At 39.5% G+C, this 21848-nt stretch overlaps 1 protein-coding gene across 1 annotated transcript; it reads left to right on the top strand.

Annotated features, from left to right (window-relative positions):
- The first annotated feature begins 3307 nt into the window (after nucleotides 1–3307).
- On the top strand, nucleotides 3308–21638 carry LOC122157978 (cytosolic phospholipase A2 epsilon-like). Its single transcript, XM_042814254.1, has 21 exons — nucleotides 3308–3334; nucleotides 3629–3715; nucleotides 6570–6642; nucleotides 7083–7219; nucleotides 9187–9318; nucleotides 11776–11816; nucleotides 12226–12268; nucleotides 12983–13067; nucleotides 13634–13800; nucleotides 13946–14038; nucleotides 14402–14439; nucleotides 15614–15749; nucleotides 16065–16204; nucleotides 16327–16549; nucleotides 17216–17330; nucleotides 17455–17592; nucleotides 18095–18202; nucleotides 18978–19169; nucleotides 19671–19837; nucleotides 19979–20159; nucleotides 21353–21638. The coding sequence occupies exons 1-21, from the start codon at nucleotides 3308–3310 to the stop codon at nucleotides 21589–21591; spliced, it is 2562 nt and encodes an 853-aa protein (XP_042670188.1). The 3' UTR covers nucleotides 21592–21638.
- The last annotated feature ends 210 nt before the right edge of the window (nucleotides 21639–21848 follow it).

Raw genomic sequence — 21848 nt, 5'->3', positions numbered from 1 at the left:
TCAACTTTGAGGTGGAACTGTAGGATTTATTACTGTTTTTCTTTATTTTTCAACCAGCCACCACAAAATTGCTAAGAACGTTGCATAGCTCAATCAGTGGGATTTCTGAGGCCCCACATGAACGCCTTTTGTCTCTGTTCTGGTGTTGCTCTCTCCCTGCGATCAGCCTTTAGGTGGCACTCTGTCACTGGAGTGTGCAGCACCCGTGTCTACACCTGAGCCCTCCTGACACTGCTGCCAAGATCCTGCTTGCTAATGTAATTCCTTAGGAAGTTACGAATGCACCAACACTAATTCCTTCCTTAAGCTGCTCTTTCATGGAACTTACTCCTCTGTGGTAAAAGTCAAACTGCTCTTATGTATCAGCCTATATTTTTCTTTGAGGAATTTTTTTGGGGTGGAGTAAAAGGATAGAGGAGGCCATCCATGGCTTCTTGAATCTAGGGGGCTGAAATCTCAATGCCCCATACGCAGTGAAGGTAAGTACAGACCAACACTCAGTACTGTGCTGGTGACTGTCTTCTCAGTTTAAGCAGACATCTATGCTGATGTAGTGGCTCTGCCTGGAGAGGAGCTAGCGTGAAGGAAAGGGGCTGTGATGAAGGAAAGCTGTGTTTCAAATGTGTGACTAAAATGGTGTTGATAACATGTTTTGGCTATTATTGAACAGTGTGTGCATGTTTTTTTTTCTCTTTTAGTCATTCTGCTCATTCCCAGGGTCCTGGCTAGGGAGATAGAAGAATTTGTGAGGTGACACAGCTAGCCCAGGCCATTCAAAGGAGTAATCCGTGCCACATGATGTCATGATCAGCAATAACACCTTAGGTAGAGGAAGAAGGCAGAGAGGTAACTACCACAGTAGCTGTTGCTCTGAGATCAGGGAGGCATCAGTCTGCTTATAGGAAATAGTGATTACTTTTATCTTACCAGTTTCTTTTCCTTTTTCCTTCACTTAATAAACTTATTTCAGTCCTTGGGTTTTCTCACTCTAGCTCTTCGCATTCACTCTCCTGTCCCACTGGATGGTGGAGGAAGAGTGAGTATGAGGCTGTGTAGGTGCTTAGCTGGTGGCTGAGATCAACCCACAACAGTTCACTATAGCTATGTCACTGTTTTGCTTTACTGCATTTTTTTGTTACTTAGAGGAAAGCAGCAAATCCATAGATTCTAGGCTAGGCTTTGCACTGTACTTAATTTTCTCTGGGATTTATCCATAGCAGCCTAAAAGTCCCAAGCCCTTTTTCATCTACTAAAAAACCTACAACACTTCCTTTACATCTATCGTGGAATTCAAGTGTCAGACTTGTCTGAGTGTTGCTGCAAGATTTATGATCTTGCTGACAGGGTCAGGTGACAGAAAATCCCAACCAGTCTTTGATCCATGCACAGGTAAGTGTCCAAGTAAAATATTCGAGTAGCTCATTGTTGGGTGGGCTTTTCAAATGCTTCATGGCTACTGCTCATGACCTCATTTATCCCACTCTGTACAAATGTTTTTCAGGGTAGGAAGAGGGAGGAAAGCAAGTTTCTGGCTGCTGGTGACTAACGCATCATGGTGATATAGTATGATAATTGTAGGCACTGAAGAGAGCTGGGCATTTCCAAAGAGTGCTTTAGCTCTTAGGCACTACCAGAGTGTATGTTAGCTTGTTTCTTTCCAGTGATGATGGTGATTCATCTGCAATTATAAACTTCATCAGCACTTATCTCAGTCCTGCTGTTGCATATCAAAATCCTGCAGCTGTAATCAAGTAATAAAAGTGAGCATCACAAAAGAACATGCACAGAAGATGATCTGGGATCTTTTCTTCTTCTGTCATAAAAACGCAATAACTCCCATCAGTCTGAGGCTGTTAGTCCCTGTGCCTATTTGCGCACTTGACCTCAGATCTCTGGTGTAGGATCACACTGCACTCTATGTATTACAGATAAATGGATGCCGATTTCTGATCTCAGATGTGTGTCGGAGCTGAAAATCCTGGGAGATGAAATGCAGCATTCCCTCTGCACTGAGCATGGTGACTCAAGTAGTGCAGTCTGAGGAATGGGTGACTTGATCTAGAAGAGCTGGAGAGAACACATTGCCACCAAAATGAGCCATAAAATGACTTCAGAGCCTGAACCAGGAGATGCATTGGCTGTTGAGTTCAACCTCAAGTAACAGCATGAGTTGAGTCTTCTGCTTCAAATCACTGAGCATTACTTCAAAAGTATGATCACATAACCTAAGTGAAATAGATATGTTGCAACAGGACTGTCCCACAAAATAATATTAAAAAATAGTCCAGCAGCCAAAGAAAGAAAAAAAAACAAAAACAAAAACAAAACCAAACTCAGCTGTAGCTAAGAACTCATCGCACTTTGCATAAACGTAGCTATACTCTGAGGTAGACAGTTGTGTGTGCAGTGCCAATCTATGAAAAAGAATAAGAATGATGTTTTTTGGATTCCTTATGTAAGGCAGCTCTCCTCCGTAGTACCGTTGGGATAGGACAGATTGACTTTCAGCCATTTCTAATGAAAGGATTTTTATTATTCTGTGAGTCCTGTTGCTTCAAAAGGCAGCCTTCTATCTGGCTGAAGAAATTTGAGATTTAGAAATATTTCAACTGCAATTTTATCATTGAATAGTATCTAGTGATTCAAAGAACACTTAATGCTTGTTTAATGGATAATGCTAGGCACGTTTATTTGTTATTGTGCATTGTGTGCTATTAAAATAATACGAAGCTATTGTAGTAGAGAAAAAATTTAAACACAGACATTTCAATATTTTGAAAAAACGTCATATGTAGTTATTTGTGTTAAAGCTTAAATGTGTTGTTAACACAGTTTAATTGAAAGCAGAGCATTCACTAAGGAATACATTTCAGTAACAGAAGTTTCTCCTGGTTCTGTTTACCCAATGACATCTCTTATGCAACATAAATGAGGGGAGAACTCTTCCTTAGATGAGAATAGTTGCAATGCTCTCTCAAGTGTTCTCCTGTTGGTGAGTGCCCCACCATATCCTCCAGTATGTGCTTATTCAAAACTCACAGTGATGAAGAACTGTTTTATTTTGGGATTAGCCCGGTTAGTTTGACCTGTGTCCTTCTTTCCCCTAAAACACTACAGCAGTAAAAGAAATAATTTGGCAAAGAATAAGTGCATAATTTGTGCTGTTGAAATCAGCAGGGGGTGGAGCTCTGAGTCAGTGTATACAGCTCTGCTTCCCTGCTACTCCGCTGGTTGGAGAATAGTGTGCACCTGGAGCCAGCTGTCAGCTGGACCACCACACCTCTGCTTTTTATGAAGTAGAGGTATAATGGGATCCTCAGCCTACTCGCCTCTGGTAAGAGGAAATCAGCAGTGGGATGGGATGATGTGTTTGACTATCATAGTTCAGATGCCTGAACAGCAAAGTGCTTGGTGAATTTTGGTCCTTAAGTGCCAAATATGTTTGTAGTGGGCAGAATTATTAGTTAAAGCAGCTAGTAGATATCACTGAGCAGGTAGCACTTTATCTCATCTCGAGGAGAAGAGAAGGCCTCCTGCTATTGCTCAGGTGGATCTCAGTAGAAACTAAAATCTGGGGGTTGTTGGCTGGTGGGTTTCATCATGGTCCTTCTCATTTCCTCATCCCCAGGATCAGTTCATCCAAGCAAATAATCCACGCAGGAAAATTGAGATCAGGAAGGGGAATCGTGGAAGACCACGCAGAGCTGAAGATGAGGTATGGAGTAAATCTGGGTTCCAAGGGAAGGGCTGGAGGGTACAAATAGCAGCTGACACTGAGAGAGAGTCTTCCATCAGCATCTATCATCATCTCTCCTTGAGCTTGACTGTTGTTATGAGAGGTGTTATGTTTTAGCGGTTGGTTAAGGGAATTTGTTTCTTCTGTGACTGTGCTCCCTTAGGTGGAGAACATTTGCAGTGTCATGGGGGTTGGGAAGGTGAAGAAGATGAGGAACCCGTGGTTTAGATGCAGGGCAAGGAACTGGGAGAGCTAGATGTTAGTCTTGATTTTATGGTTACATCGGTATATGATGTTAATCATACCTCGCAGAATCCAAAGATGCCTTCATATAATTTTTCCTTTGCTTCATGGAGATGGATCATCAGATGCAATGTATTATTCAGTATCTGCTTCTGAAAATAATTTGAAGCCTGAGTTTTTATGAAATTGAATTATTAAAAGCTGTTGGAATGTACTTGAATGTGGTATGTAACAAGTTATTCTATTTTTCTGTGTAATGGCTGGTTTAAATTATATTAAATGGAAAAAAATAATATATTATTTTTATTATTAGAGTTTCCTGCATCTGCTCCCTTTCTGTAGTCAGTGTATTTTGAATTATGAAGCTATCTGCTTGCTAGATCTACAATTAGACCAAGTTGATCAGGCTCTGAGCACCATGCTCTAGCTGTAGGTGTCCCTGTGCATTGCAGGGGAGTAGGGCTTGATAGCCTTTAAAGGTCTCTTCCAACTCAAATGATTTTACAATCCAGGAAAGCAGTGAACTCATTACTGGCCAGCACTATGGAATAACACTGGCTTTTATGTTTGAATATTTTCTTAGTCCTCCAACTGTCTCTAAGCTTTCTCTAAAATTTGGGCTCTGTATGATCCTAAAGCTAAGGATTAAAAATCAATCATTTGTATTTAGGATGACAATTTGTGCTTTCTCAAATTCTGATCACCAGCTCCTGTCACTTTTTCTATCTCCACTTCAGAAATGTTGCTGTCAAAATCAATATTGAGGTTGATGGGTTTCTTCCAAACCAGCAGGTTTTGGTCAAATCACAGTTCTGAGAGAAAACCACTGGGTTGAGAATTTTCCACTGGGCTCTAAGTACTATCTAGGATGGTGACACAGTTTTTTAGATGGTAAATCTGCTCTTGTCAAGAGACTCACATATCAAAGTAAGAGGTATACAAGGAGACTCTAGGGAGGCAATTTATTAGAAATCATGATACTAAGATGATTTAATTACTCCTTTCAATTTAATTAATGGAGTTACTGCTTCTATATTTTACTTCCGATGTTCTTCGGGATTATCTTGTTTATCCTGTAACCAAGTACAGGGTTGTTCACAGCTGTATCAGGGTGTGGAAGGGAGAAAACAAAAAAGGTTTGGGTCACGCAGCCTTCAAAGATGCTGCTGTGTACTGCCTTATGATATGGGATATCAGTATACTGTTATACCTCAGTGCTTCTCCATGGTCAATCAATCAAGTCAGCCTATTGTTTTTCAGTATGAATGTATTTGTATACTAATTTATTATCTGAAAGTCCTAAGTAAGCCAGGGCATTGTAAATAACATTTGTACTTTTCTTTCTTCTGTATATTCATATGAAATTATAACTTCTGCTCTTGCTCCTTTGTGTTTAATTGCCTAATCTGACACACAGTCCATTTTACATTATTTTTCCACTTCCATCATATCAAGTCTATAATTCAGTTTGTATTTGCAGCCTTCCACTGTCTTAAATTGTTTATAGTTTTGTCACTTACTCTTTCTTCAGTTCTGTTTTTCTTTCAGCTCTTAGTTTATCAGTTTATGGCCCGGTAATGTGGTTTCATTTCAATCAATGCAGACCCTACCTGTGGATGATGAGTTATCTTTGTTAGTGTCACAAAGAGCCAAAAAACCCTGCAGCCTCTTCTGCCTTACAGCATATCATCATATCACTGAAACACAAGAGGCACGTTGCAGTGAGCTGGACCTTAATGTGAAATGAAAGAGTGCTTATGCAAAGCCTCTGATTTCAGCCTTCCTTCTGCCAATGTACCTGGAAGAGCTCTGGAGTCCCATGCTGGGATGTCCACTTCTGGAGTCTTTCTCTTCTTCGTTTATTTTTAATGTATTTATTAGAGTTACGTAATTTGGTATAACCAAAGACACTGAAGTGTTATGAATCGTGCAGCCAGATTGGCCAATAGCAGTGATATTTTGAGTGGGATATTTTATAAGGGAGTGGATCTGTCCTGCTGCTCAGTAACGTTACGTGGCTGATGGGCACAATATCTGCCTGAGGAAGAAGAGAATCCCATGGCCCCCAGGCTGACAGGTTGGAAACTGCTGTGCTGTAATCTATTGGGCTCTGTTGCATTGAAAGCTGAGAAGCAAACCCTATAATTTGGAGGTAGATGGATTATAATAGGGATAAATACGTAATGGCTTTTAGTGAAAAAAATTTTGTTTTTTCTTACTACTCCATGTTAAAAATTAACCTTTAAAACCTTTAATATTAAAACAACAACAAAAGCCACACAAACAAAAACCCCACACAACAAATCCAAACAAAAAATAATACCTCCCTCACCCAACTCGAAACTTACCCTTATGTACAACTGGTGCGTAAACTGCAATCTAACAGGTTATGGTGTCAATTCACAAGAACCAATTTCTGAGTGGAAATAATTACAATGAAAACATATTCACTGCATTAATACATGAGAACAGTGTATGATTACTAATTTTCTAGATGCCTTCTCCTTTGCTTTGCTATAGGGAGAGTTGTGTTAATTACGTCTGAGTCCTTTGCTAACATGTTTTGTTTTTTTTCTCTTTTATTTTGCAGCCAGGAATACCTCAGTTGTGTTGGCTTACTGTAAAAATTATAGGTATGAGGAATCTCCGCAAAGCAGACCTGTGTAAGTACCACTGATGGCATGTTTGTATCTCAGTGCTGGAATTGCTGCCAGTCAGCTTAATGCTCCTGGGTAAAAAAGACCCCAGAATTTTATTCTTTACTTCTTGAAAAGTGAAATTTCAAGAGGTGAAATACAACATGCACTTCGTTGGAACTTGGCAACTATTTAAAAGTAAAAAAATTTAGAAGAGCCAGCATACTTCTGTTCAAACTGTATTTTGATGTTTGTTACCATATAGTATTAGTAGTATTGAAGTAGATGTGTTTTTTTTGAATCAACATACATCTACGTAAAGAGCTATGAACTCAGAATGTTTACTTTTGGGTCTGGTGAAGTATTTAGAAATTCTCAGAGGTTGGGTTTTTTCCTACTTGGTTGGGCAAAAGAGATTAATAAAAGAAGTACTGCTGTGATAGTCACACAGCTTTCTGTTAACCCAGTAAGCCAAACTGACTGCTACGTGAGGCTATGGCTGCCAACAGCTTCACACCAGGAAGTCCGGACAAGAACTGTATCCAACTGCAGGAACCCTGTCTGGAATGAAACCTTTCACTTCATGATACAGAGTGAAGTGAAGGTAAGCCCCGTATCTATTCTCATGAGCTGAAACTTTCTACAAGGGATGTTTTCACCTGCTGTGTGTCTCTGGTACCAGGTGCGTGCTGCAGGAATATATAGGAGAATGTTGTACTGATGTTAGAGACCTCAGCCACCAAATTCCTACTCTCTGGAAACATTTATTTTCATTTTAGCCATGGAGTAGCTGAAAGCATTATATGTGCACTATTTTTCTACCTAACACCTACCCAAAAACACTTCTGTATCTATTTGCGTTTTCATTTCTCCTACGAAGAAAGGTTGAGCGAACTGGGCTTGTTTGGCTTAGAGAAGAGAAGGCTCTGGGGAGGCCTCATTGTAGAGCATATAAACAGGAGGGGAATGGCTGCTTACAAGGGTGGATAGTGATAGGACAAGGGGGAAAGGTTTTAAACTGAGACAGGAGATTTAGGTTAGATAGGAGGAAGTTTTTCACACAGAGGGAGGTGATGCACTGGAACGGGTTGCCCAAAAATGTTGTGGATGCACCATCCCTGGAGGCATTCAAGGCCAGGCTGAATGTGGCTCTGGGCAGCCTGGTCTGGTATTTGGTGATGCTGACCGTGACAGGGGGGTTGAAACTAGATGATCTTTGAGGTCCTTTTCAGCCCAGGCCATTCTATGATTCATTTCTCTATAAACAGCTTATGGGCTGTGGTCCAATCTCACCATCAAGCATGGGGTTATGAGTATTGGGCAGGGGAGGGTCATGGGTCTGCAGCCCTGTCCTGTTTGCTGTCCTACACAGACCTCTGATCTCTGTCCCGTGTGAATTCTGTTTAGCCCCACTCTCATTATGCAGCCTGTCTGGCCTCTGTCCAGCCTCTTACCTCCTACAGAATTGTAAGGGCTGGAAGAGACTTCTGGGGATCATCTAGTCCATCCTTTTTCTGCTGAAGTAAGTTCCTTACAGGAGGCTGCACAGGAAAGCAACCTGTAGTCTCACCCAGTGCAGTCCTCAGCTACGCATCACCAAAGCAAATTTTGGCTTTTATTCTTACAGCACCCCCTCCTCCTTCTCATGTGCAACCCAATGGGTCCTTTTTCCATGCTTCCTGCGGAAAACAGGAAACAGAATGTAACCTGGAGATGGATCTCAGAGCCCACTTGTGAAGCATGAGAGCAAAACGGATCCTATCAAGTGGAACATACTGACTACATAGCCAGCAACTATTCTAACAGCACTTGCTATCATATGTCATGCTATCCTTAGAGAATAGGACTAAAAAAAGTTTTTGCTTCTGGTGGAGTGATCTGATCAAAGGACAATAGTGAATTATGGGTTTGAATTTATTAGTAGGCTTGAATAGGTAAGATAAATGTACTGAAGTTTGACCTTCTCCATCCTTCTTGGTTTCAGCTAACCTCAGAGAAATGCAAACAGCTGTTCAAAACATTGTGGCTTTCCCCTCTCAGCACATGCAAAACAAAGATTAAATGAGAAAATTTTCCCTTTCGTTGGGACTTGAATTTGGCTATGCTGAGGAGTAGGGTGGTGAACGAGAGATGCCAAAAGCTTCAAAGAGAACAAGGGAGATTTGCAACACATAGCAATTACTGTTTCCTAACTGTCAGCAAGCATGCAGATTTTAGTATTAATTTTCTGCTGCCCTGATTGCTGTATCGTCTTTCAAAGACCAGTCACCATCAATTGAATCAGAGGTCTAAAAAGCTTTTCAAAGTCTTGGTAATATTTTCTTATTAGCAACCCTGAGGTCATTTTTTTAATTTTAATTTTTTATTTTTAAACCAGTGCATTTTCAAAAGCCTAATGGGCTGTGAGACATCAAACTTTACATCTAACATACAGACTTATAATAGAATCGTGCCCTTCCTGTGCTTTGAAAAAGTGTAAACTGGACAGTTGCAAGAGACTCTCATGCCTTCCTTTTGAGGTCTCTTATCCCAGAACAGTCTGTTTACATCATTCTCTGGTGCTCCCCTCAGAATGTGCTGGAGCTGACAGTCTGCGATGAGGACACCATCACACCTGATGATCAGCTTTTGACTGTTCGCTTTGATGTAGCTAAAATCCAACCTGGAGAGAAGGTTCGCCTGATTTTTGAGTTGAATCCAGAGGTAAGAAATAAAAAGATGAATGAAATGAAGTGGATAGTTAAAATGACATTATTTGTCGGAATTTACTTCTAAGATAGTATCTATATTACAGTTATCTAATTGAATGTTTAATGATAGCACATAAAAACTATTTTAAAAGGCCTATGTTAAAGCACAAAGTTAAATGCTTGAGGTTTAGTAGAAGCCAGAAACAGTCGCTCCTGTGTTGCATTTACAATTAAATGCAGAATGGCTTTTCCATGCTGAATTTTTTGATATTTGAAAACTGTTTCTGTCTTGCATCAGAAAGGAAGGCAACCGTTATAGCGCGTATTTTGCAGGGGTAAAAAAAACAGAGATAAAAGATAACACTTGATTAAAAAAATTTCTGCAAATCTGCTTGATGGTTGTGGTGAAGTGAGTCAACCTCCTCTCCCGTATAGCTAGTGATAGGACTAAAGGGAATGGCCTCGAGTTGTTCCAGGGGAGGTTCACATTGAATGGTAGGAAGAATTTCTTCTCTGAAAGGGTGATCAGGAACTGGAATGGGCTTCCCAGGGAGGTGGTGAGTCACTGTCCCTGGAGGTGTTCAGTAAAATGTTGTACTAAGGAACGTGGTTTAGTGCGGAAATACTGGTGGTAGGTGGACAGTTGGACTGGAAGATCTTGGAGGTCTTTTCCAGACTTGCTGACTCTATGATTCTAAGCTGTGAGTTAGCTCTGAGGTGTGTGCAGTAGTAGCTTAGCCCAATGGCTTAGCAAATGGCAGTTAAGGAGATAGGGCCAAGTGAGCTGTGTCTCAGGAATGTTGTGACCAAGCTGTACTTATTTGAACCATGCAGGTACCCTTGAAGCATCACAGACTGTGGTCTAAGCATGGCCTTTTAGAGCAGATAGGATTTTTTTTTTTAATGACATAGTAATGAAATGTGCTGTGTGGCCTTAATAGTAGGTAGCACTGCCACCTCTGTCCATTATGATTCATTTCATTTACCAAAGCTATCTCAAGCAGTGGGCTGAGGGCAGATGGCTAATGTCAGAACAAAGGGCTACTTCCTGCTTGCACCTCTTGCTCACTGTGCAGTTCAACAAGTCTTTCCATTGCTGAGCTCCAGGTTTCTCACCCGCAAAAATGTGACTGAGATTTAGCAGAAATACAATTTATGTGTATGCTTACAGCACTGTAAAATGAATGGAAACATAAGACAGGCACAATTAGCCATATGTTGTAACAAAGGTTCTCCTGAATGTGGTTTCTGCTGTTTTTGGACAAGGTTGGAAAAGACCATCCACAAGCTTGAATTGCACAGTCTGGTCACAATCCAACACTTGATGAAATCTGTCTTTTATTTGAAAAACAAGACTGCTTCCTAAAACTATCTCTCAGCCTTCTGTTGCATGCTGATGCAACCATTCTGTTTCTCACAAGTTGGAAGATTTGGGAGATACAAGTAAAAACAACATACTGCTGACTTATGTGCAGCATATCCAAGTCACCTGATGTTTCTCACTTACTGAAATGAAGTTGTAAATTTAAAAAAAACAAATGCTCACATTTGCCTTCACTATAGAGGTGGTTTTACTTTGGCAGTTGCATTGCTAGAGTTGTCATGGTTTTCAGTCTCTTCACAAAATTAAAATAGGCTGTGCAGCCAAGCAGAGAGGATGTTTGGTAGTAAAATTTAGCTCTTCTGAATGTGAATGTGAAATTTTACCACACGGATATTGTCGGAAAGAGATTTATGTCTTCCACTAATTGGTATTTTCCTCCCTGAAAGTGATGCTGAAGATATCTGATATGTGTTTCTTGGGCAACATTTCTTGGATTGGCTGCCCCTCCATATATGTGGGTGACTGATCCAGGAAATTGCCTCAGTTAAGGAGTATTGTTACTCAGCCCCTCTCGTATGTTGATGCAATACTTTTCTTCTCTTACTGTTCCCTGCCCTCACATTCTTTCCCCTGTTTCTACTTGATTCGGCCTTTTGTGAACTCTCTCTCTCACCCCACTTCACAGCCTCAGTCTTCCTATGCTAGCAATTTTAATGCTCTATGCCAGACTTCTCACTTTTAATCATGCTCTGCAAATTCTTCTGTGTTAATGTAGATATGATCACCACTTACTTCGATTTATTATCATCATTCACTTGTTATCCCTCCTTTTCTCTGTACTAACTGACTTGTGTCTCATACCACTAATAATGAACAGCAGGGCCATTACCCTCTACTTCATGACACTTATTTCATTCTTCTGCTTGGAAAGACAGCTAGTTTGCAAGCACTAGAATGGTAGAGAGACATGAAACAAAAGAGTGGCAAAAGAAGGCTCCACCTACTTATTTTATGACACAAAAGTGGTGAGAATAGCAAATTTTGTGGGAGAGGATTATGCAAAAGCACTGTAGCTCCATCAAAATAAAATTTTTTAAAAAGCTTATTTTGTTCATTTTCCTTAAAAGAAAAATAACTTGTTTTCAGAATCAGGAAGAACTGGAAGTGGAATTTCTACTGGATAACATGTGAGTAAAGTCTGAATGTTACAAAAGTTGTTATTGGAATACTTGATGTCTCAGAGTGATAACGCAGTATTTGGGAAGTGGTTCCCTGCACCTATGCTATGACATCCCATCTTGTCCTCTTCCCAGTGGTTCCCTTTCTGTCCTGAATCGGGTGGAATTGCTCCTGTAGTGACAGTCACGGTAACTATTAACAGCTGAGGATGGGTGTTAATTTTGTAACAGTTTTAGGAGAGATGATGCTGACTGGAGAGGTAAGAAAGATAGACAGACTGTGATACAGCAGCTGGTGGCACTTGGCATCTAGAACTGTGCTCAGAGTCATTAAAAATTAAGCATTAAAAATGTTTGCATCTGAAAGATTATCACAACGTACCTACTGTCAAATAAACCCTATCCTTTTTCTTTTCAGTCCAGGTGTATCTGAAAAAATAGTAACTAATGGTGTGCTAGTGGTAAGCATTTTATTTTTCTTTTATTCTTAAGTAGAGCAGAACTGAAGGTTGTGGTTGGAAGAACCATGCCTTTAGGCATAGCATTTATTGTCTTTCAAATAAGACAGAAGTAAGACTGTGGAACTTTGAATTTGGTAATGTTTGTAGTGCATTCTATGTTGGGAGAGAGAGAGATCACTCAATCAGTGAGATGCTCACTGATGAAATAGCAATAAACATAAGGAGAAGTCAGTGAATCCAGTGCCTCTGCAAAATTTGTTACTGGATGCCAATCTTGGAGCTGGAGGCTCTTCTCACACCATTTCCAAAGTACTGTCTGATGTCTTTATGCTGCTACTTTGTCCTGTGCAGCACCCTTGGGAAGTTGCAGCTTCAACCTAGAGGTTGTAAAGTACAAGCCCATTTGACCAATTGTTCTGCAGAGCTCATAGGCATCCTGCTCCTCGTTCTTTTGTAGGGGAAAATTAAAGCACAATCTAGATGGTTGAAAAATTCCTTGTGTTATTTGTTGGAGATTTAATGATATTTAATGTGTTTTATGGAACAGATCTTCAGCTTTATTCACCATAGAATTGCTTCCATGGTATATACAAACCACCTGCTTATTCACAGGACAACATGGCCAAGGATGGTGTAGCCATGGGACCCACAGATCCTTAGTGAGGATCCTAGGCTGTTTCTGTGACCAGTGATTTTATTGCTCGTCTCTTCCAGTCTCGAGAAGTTTCCTGTGTGGAAGTACAAGTGGATGACACAAAGATGAGGAGTCCTTACACAAGAGAGGCTATTGATTTAAATGGTCTGTTAATGCTTTTTGTGCCATGAAAGATGCAGACAAATGTAGAGCATACTTGATGGCTTTCAGTCTCCTCTATTTGCATCTGTGCTGGTAGGGGATTGAGGTTTATCCTGAATTATCCACTTGTTAGTGGTGAGAATCCTCTGCAGATTGCATGACTGCATAGCTTCAGGGAAACTGGAGGTGGCTGAGAAAAACTGAGAAACATGTCTGTAATATGATGGTACAGAAAAACCTGTGATGAGGACAGAAAGAAAAGGGAGACACGACCAATGGGAGTGAAAAGACTGTGGTGGTGGGAACTCAGAAGATGTGAAGACTACCAGTGGCATCAATTGGTCTAACATGAGCTGTCTCCAGCATAGCAGGGAGAAGCTCCAATACTACATTGGCCTTCTGGCGTTTATTCAGTTTGGCCCTTGTTTATGCTAACTGGGTGTTGAGAGGGAGTGTTGTGTGAAGGAAAGCTGACTACAACAGGGCTGGAATGTTACTCAAGTTGCTTTTATTTGTTATTTTCTTAGGGACAGATGTAGTTATCATTACTCTGTACTCCTTGTTCACAGGGAGAAATTTCACCTTCATAATGAAGGGATCCTATGAAGAAACACGGAACATTTCCATGGGTCCTTCCTGCAGCCAGAGAGGCAGTGATTCTACCATGTTCCACTATATCAAGTACAGCCAACCCAACCTGGATGTGATGTTGCCAAAGGAATGTTTATACTGTGGTGTATGTTTTTGTTTACAGACAGTAACAACAGCTAAAGTAACTTTAGGAGAAGCATGTGGAATTAACCCTTTTCTGGTAGATTTATACCTATGGCTTGTAAATAATTTTCCCTTTATAGCATTTTTTTTCTTCTATTTTAATTCAGCATGATGCAAACAGGAGGGAAAAAGATATAAATGGTCCTCTATCTGTGCCTCTGAATTCTCTGGACCTGGGAAAGAAAAGGACAGTAGTGAGAGTGAGTAACCTCTGACAGTATTTGGGATTATTTCAACAAAGGGTAAGCTGTGCCTACATGATTCTGGGTCAATTATTAATTTTGTTATTGAAAAAGTACTAGCTGAGTATATACATGCATTGCTCTGCATACACTTGAAAGTATAACTGGTATTCAAGGAAAAACTAACACTGCTTCAGGTATATATTAAAAGCAGGATCTATCAATGTTTGTGTGCAGAAGGCCTGATAAACAGATTAATGATTTATTACTAGATGATATATCTGAATAACTGTTACTTCTGTAAAAAAAAAAAAAAAAAAAATTGCCATTGCAGATGTTCAGTTGTTTAAAACGTGTGCTGTTGTCGTTCTTCATTCTCAGGATGCATCTTATGAAGTGTCTGTGAAGGAAGAAGATGGGTAAAACTTACTTCTTCTGAATGATTACTTAGGACAATCTTTTCATAGTATGTTCTTTAGATGAAGGGAAGCAACAGTTTAAACTAGCTCATTATTTCAAAACAAGAAATAAAAATTGTAATCAACTAAAAAAGACTGAAATATAGGGAAGGGTTAATCATGTATGTTTTTTGATTTGATTGGTAAGAGCCCAGGATAGAATAAATGGTGCACAGTCATGGAATATAACAAATAGCAACATTTTTCCTGATCTTTTCCCTTGCTAATATTGATGCTTAAGAATGACCCTGTTTTGTAATCTTTATAATACAAACACATTTATATATAACACGCATTTACCAGAGCTGCATTGAAACAAGGCGACAGCAAGTAATTTACAGACTGACTCACAGAGGTTTTTCTAAGGGCAACATTACCCCCTCCTGATGAGTTTGCTACACTGCAAGCAGACTGAGAAGATAAATTGGAGCTTTTACTGAATATTAATTCAAAGTCACAGAAGGGACAAAATAACCTCTTTGGGAAGAAAACAACAACAACAACAAAAAAAGCCAAGCAAAATAACAAAACCCAACATCAAGCAGCCCCAAACCTGAAAGAGTTGACTTGTGAAAATAAATGTTATGGAATTAATGATTCACATGATGTTCATAATTATTTACAGATATAAAGGGAAACATTTAAAAGACCTCTTCCTAAAAAAAGGTTTACAACTCGTATTATCAGCAGAGAAGAGCCTAAAGTGGTATTAGAGTCAGATTAATTAGAGTTGCGTTTTTCCTGAAGTGCGTTGAGTTTTGGCAACTGCTGGGCCTGCCCAGCTATTCAGGAAACATGTACGTAGGAAAAGAAATGTCCAGATTTGAGAGCTCAGTGTGAAACAGCTTAAGTTTAAGTTCAGATATGTTCCTTCCGTTTTGTCAGCATGGAATTTGATTCATTTAGTTTCCTTGTGATTGCATGAAATCTCTGTAGTAAGGCAGAAATATATGGCCTGTGATATCCTTCATTTGTTTGCATATGGTGGTCATCACGTGCATGGAAATGGTTTTTCTTTTAACTGGTGTCTTTTTGGTGCTGATTTTTGCCTGGCATCTCAAGCAGTAGCTCTAGACATTTAATACATTTACGATTACATTTAATATGTCTTGTTTGTTCTCATCTTGTTCTCTAGTAGCAAGAATTTAGATTTGCGTTTGGGGTTTGAGTTATGTGCAGAGGAAAAAGATTTCATCTGTAAAAGGAAGAAAGTGGTTGCTGCTGCTCTAAAAAATGTTCTTCAGCTCGATGAAGATTTGCAGGAGGATGAGGTGTGTGGGACAACGGCTTGTGAACTTGAATTTTTCTGCCTCCTTTGAATGAAGAGAATGTGATACACTTGCACATCTATCTATATAGCTCCTTCACATCTTTTAGACTAAAGTGTATAAACCAGAGAACACCTGTATCCAAAAATTTTTGGTGCTCCCAGAACACCCTTCTCTCGATGCTGTGTGTGGGAGAATATTTGTCAACACAGTCTTAAGTGCTCACAGACTTAAATAGTGAGTAGAACACTCTCTAGTGAGTAGATCACTTCTCTATTTCATCCATTAATGAATGACCCCATGCCTTTGTGTGCTAAGCAGGTGCCAGTGGTGGCAGTCATGACCACAGCAGGGGGAGTCCGGTCCATGACGTCAATGTTTGGCAGTCTTCTAGCTCTACAGGAGTTAGGTGTTTTGGACTGCATCTCATACATCAGTGGTTTATCTGCCACAACATGGTAAGGAGAATTGGGCTTCTCTTTGTTGTTCATGTTAGCAAGTGATAACTAGAAACACGTGTGTAACCTGAGTCTGTGAACTTTCAGATACCAGTGCTGAATCTCAGTATTCTTTTTACCAGGACCATGGCAAAATTATATGAAGACGCAAATTGGTCACAGAAGAATCTCAGAGGGCCAATTGATGATATCCGGAAATATGTGATCAAGAGCAAATTGCACTGTTTCTCCACAGATCATCTGAAATACTACGAGAAGGAGTTGTGTGAAAGAAAACTAGAGGGGCACAAGCTCTCTTTCACAGATTTATGGGGACTCTTCATTGACTCTATGCTACACAGTGAGGTATTATATATCCATCCCTTTTTTCCAGAGGATTTCTAATTTTTCATATCTAAAATTTTGGAATCAGTTATGCCTGAAGAGGAAAGGATCTCAAAAACTGAGGTCACTTTCTTTTGATTTTTAGAAGAAAAACATGATTAGCCTAAAATATAAGCATGTGGGGGAAATGTCTGGCATGTAAAAAAGTCAAGGTGATCATGAAACTGATTTGCATCCTTTAACTTCAGATCAAATAACCATTCTAGTAACACGTAGAGGACAGGTGACTCCGACAGAACAAAATTCAGCAATAGTCATACCAGCAAACAATAAAGCAGTATTCAATGGCTCTTAGTTGACTTTTATCCTAAGCATCTCCAAGCTAAATAGCTTTATGTTTCCTTAAATCAAGCCACAAGCTAGTGAATATAGAAAGAAATTTCCCTTATTTCCCCTCCAACCCCCATTTCAAAACGAAACCTCAGAAGCATCAGTGGTAACACTTTGGCAAGGTTTTGGAGAGTGCCAGACAGATCAACATGAATGCATTCAGGTAGTCAAACAACAGAAGTGTATGGAGCAAAATCTGCTGATATTTAATAGATGTTTTATTGATAGTCCATATTTCGAAACTATGGAAGTACATCATGTTCATCTTTTTCAATTATTTCTGTTCTTAATAAACAGGAAAATACTCATAAACTGTCTGATCAGCAACTGGCAGTGAATCAGGGGCAGAATCCGCTGCCCATTTACCTGTCTCTCAATGTCAGGGATAAATTTAGCACTCTGGATTTTAAAGGTAATGTTTATTACATGCATTTTTTATATATCTAAGGAGCTTATTTTTAAGTCCAGATAAGTGCCAAAAGCTTTTACTGCAAGTCCAAGCTAATAAGTCTTTTAAATTATTTCTTCCTTTGCAGAGTGGGTGGAGTTCACGCCTTATGAGGTGGGTGCCCTGAAATATGGGGCCTTTGTTCGCTCAGAGGACTTTGGTAGTGAGTTTTTCATGGGCCACCTGATGAAGAAGATCCCAGAATCCCGGATCTGCTTCTTGGAAGGTGATTTACCATCTTGGAAAAAATGTTAACTTTACAAAAATATAATTGTCTGAAGGGAATAATAAGCATTTAATAATTATTGGTCTGCAACTGGAGCAATGCTAGTAGCAGATCATGTATTTAAGCTTCAAGCAAACCAGACAAAAGTAGCAAAAGAAGAAGCAAACTTCTAAGATTGAATACAATTAATTTGCTCTTGTATTATTAGGTTAGAACAAACCAGAACGCAATGGAGCAAAACAGAACGGATCATCTGAAGTATATAAAAGTCAGATTGTGGTTTTAAAAGTAACGTGAGTTTTGAAAGTAGTTTAATAATCCAGTCATTATCTGGAATGGTATGACATTTTGTAGCTATATTTCAATTCATAATATTTTGTAAGTGAAACAGAGCTCATCTAAGCTGTCACAAAATTTGAATCCACGTAGATCTCCACAACTTTGCTGTAAACGTTCAAAATAATATTAATTATGACTCTCTATTTTTCTGTACACTTTCAAGGCACGTGGAGTAATATATTTTCCCAGAGTTTTATGGATATTGTCTACCTCTCGGGTCATTCAGAGGACTTCTGGCACAGATGGACCAGAGGCACTGAGGATGACATTGGTTAGTTATCTGGATTACTTTTTACTTGCATCTGCATTGTCTTCACATCTCTCTGAAACGTCAAGATTGATATTTTGAATGGGTTAAGGTTTATGGCCTATTTCTTAGGGAACACCAAGACTTTGTGAGAGAAGGAAAGCAGGAAAGAAAATGCTGTGCTGTAAAACAGGGGAAAATATTGGTCTGCTCACTGTTCAGCATCCCTGGCAAGTTCTGTTAGTTGTGAGAGGGCTACCACAAGACCTTTGGGGGAGAGAGAAGCCTGGCAAAGATCAAATTGATATTATGGCACTGAAACCCATCTCTGGCCCAGAAGACCCTGCAGAAAGACGTGTGTGCCCACTGTGCAGGGCGTAGTGGTGGTGTCCAGCACCTTGACTGGGGCTGCTGCGTGCTGTTATGTGGGTGCACCCTTGAGAGGAACTTCTCCATGTTCCAGCAGACCGTCTCCTCAGGTTGAGCTTACCTTTTTCTGCATGCTCACTGAACTCTGACAGACTGCTGGGCACTGATTCTTCTATCAATTTATTTAAATCATGGTTGCGTGTTGCTGAAATAATCCTCTTCTGTGATTCATTACTGATGATTATGAGGTTATTCTGCTTTGGGGGCTCACTGAGCTCAGAGAGTTAATTGTTACTTTTCATTGCCATTTGTTAAAGTACTCAGATTAACTCTTGATCTTAGACAATCAAAAAATCAGATTCCTTCTTTGTAATTACTGGTATTATAAAGACTGACGCAGACATAGACCATCTTCCCATTGCCTCTGCAGAGGAGCACCCTGCTCTGCCCACTCGACCTCATGAGCAGACAACTCGCTTATCCCTTCCCAAGGGTTACCTTTCCAATGGTCTTCGAGAAATGATGACAGGACGTCCAGCGGTTTCATACTATCATAATTTCATCAAGGGCTTGCAGCTACATAACAAATATTTAGAGAATGAAAGCTTCTGCATGTGGAAAGGTAAAGGCACCTGGTTTTAGATGCATTTTTGAAGGTAATTTGAGCGCTGATAACTGACAAATACTTGTTAAAATATAGCATAAAAGCAGATTCTGACAAATACTATTATAACCAGTTAAGTAACTGCACAGTGGGAAGCTCTTGGTGGAAGTAGTTTGCTGAGCCCCAGGTTATTTAACTCTAGTCTCATTTCTGCCTTGGAAAAGCTACACCAGGACTTGCTTCGATTCCTAGGAAAGAATCACTAGTAACTATCACTGAAGCCGAGTTAAGTAGCCACGCATTTACACCAGTTGAAAGAACAGTTTAGTATAGCTTTTTGAATGAAGTTGAGTCTCAAAACTTCTCCCTCTCACTGATTCTCAAGCCTGATCCATAGAGGCTAAAATGTCAAAGCCTAAGATAAGTGTGGTCTCTGTCCTTTCTTTGTTATGCTGATTTAGAAAGAAATGGCCTTTCTCCTTCCATAATTAATTGCTAGTGTAAGTTTTTGACTTTCAGATACAGTGCTTGATTCTTCTCCCAACCAACTGAATGCAATGGATGACTACCTTAAGCTGGTAGATACAGCCTTCTTCATCAATACCAGCTGCCCACCGTTTTTGAGGCCAGAGAGGAAAGTGGATGTCATTTTGCATTTAAATTACAGCGGAGGATCACAGACTCTGGTGATGTTTTGAAACAGTGATTTTTTATCTGTATGACTCCAGCAGATGAATTTCACATCTTTTTTTTTTTTTCTTTTTTTTTTTTTTCCTTCCTAGAAAACAATATTTTGATAAATTTTAATTTTCTTGTTGTCGATTCAGCCATTGGACCTATTCTCAGAGTACTGTTTAGAGCAAGGGATCCCATTCCCCTGCACAGAGCTGAGCCGCGAGGATCGGGAGCACCTGAAGGAGTGCTATGTGTTTGAGGACAGCTTAGAGGCACCAGTCTTGGTATATTTCCCACTTGTGTGTGATACCTTCCGAAGATACAAGGCACCAAGTAAGTTTAAGCATTAATCAATAATTGATCTCGGTCTTGGATATGATGTGGTTCTTTTTTTTTTTTTTTTTTTTTTAAATATAATTTTTTAATCCAAATCATCACTTTTCTAAAACAAGAGGCTGGAATGTTCTCACTTGGCTCAGTCACCATATTTAAAGTCCTACTGTGATGGATATAATTTTGGTTAAATAATCAGACTGAACAGATGAGCTTCAGAATTAGTAGCATTAACAATCACACTTTGAGGCAAAACTCATTTTTTGCTATCCACTGTCTGCTTTCCTTTGATAGTCCAAGAACAGGAGGCAGCTAATAAAGTTATATCCACTTATAGCTGACATTCTCTCTTAACAATATGATGATAACGAGATACTAATGGTGTGCACAGTTAACATGATAAAAATCCTCTAATCATTTGGTTTAAATGAAAAAAAATTGAGAATAGAAAGGATGGAAAACAATGAAGTGAAGGATTTTCCAGAGTAGCAAGCTAATCTGATATCTATCAGTTCTGAAAAGCTGCCAGGTTATTTTATATTGTTCAGGAGTAGAATAGATAGTGATTTATCTGCTTCATTAGAAAAATCACTTGTCAAATTCACTTTCGGTTTGGCAATACTTTTGTGTGCATCATCTCTAATTTTATTGCTTTCAATTTGGTAAAAGAGTAAACTTTCCTCAAAATAATGAACAAAATTAATGAACTGACTGATTGGAGAAACCTCATTAACTTCACCCTTCATTCTGTTGCATCTGCTTAGAGTGCAATATATCTCAGCTGACTTAGGAAGAATTCCCCTTCCAAGGGTACTCAGGTGTCATTTTCCATCAGATAGTAGATAAGGAGCTGTCATCTCTGTGTACCCAATGGAAAAGCTAAAAAGACAAAATTATGTATTTACGAAAGTGAAATATTCTCATGGAAAACTGTAATCTTAAAAGCAAGGTATTTTGCATGACACAGTGGTTCTTCCAATTAGTTGTGGATATGCTGTATTGAGACCTATCAGCAAAGTACTGGATTTTATTACTGCAGCAGAGGCAGTATACTTATGGCAATTATATCTTTATCCATTTTCCTGAAAGAATCCAGTTTCCCGTGTCTGTCACTCTGTATTTTACATTGCCTGCTAGGAGTTTTGCATTGCAGTAGCCTTGCTGTGCTGAACTTTGCTATATGCTTATTGCAGATGTGGAGCGCAGTCCCACAGACATGGAGCAGGGAAGAGTAGATGTGTCCAATATTTTTGCTCCCTATGGCACTGGACAGCTTACATATACTGAAGGGAATTTCAACAAGCTGTTGAACCTCTGCAACTACAACATCCTGAATAACAAACATTTGATTCTTCGGGCTTTGAAAACTGCAGTGGAACGAAAGAAGCGATTTAAAAATTGTTCACCACCTCAGTCATCTGACCTCTCTTAAAGTATATTCAGACAATTCCCGTCTGGAGATATACAGATCTTTTGATAATGGACTCGTAAATATCCTGGCAACATGAATCTGTACAAAATAAACCTTCATGTTAACTTATTAAAAAAGAAAATCGTGTTTTATTCAGTACTGTGTGGTAGGATTAATGCTGGTTTTGGCATTGGTCATAGGAAAATCATGATTAGTTTGTAAGACTGTCCCTAGTGTTGCAGTGAATGAGAAGGCACTTATGGAGATAAAGGGAGCTA

The sequence above is a fragment of the Centrocercus urophasianus genome, unplaced genomic scaffold, assembly GCF_019232065.1.
Source record: "Centrocercus urophasianus isolate 14NV4802_14NV808 unplaced genomic scaffold, USGS_Curo_1.0 seq_14, whole genome shotgun sequence".
NCBI lineage: Eukaryota > Metazoa > Chordata > Aves > Galliformes > Phasianidae > Centrocercus > Centrocercus urophasianus.
The sequence above is the reverse complement of the archived record's forward strand: the minus strand, read 5'-3'. Positions and strand labels throughout refer to the sequence as shown.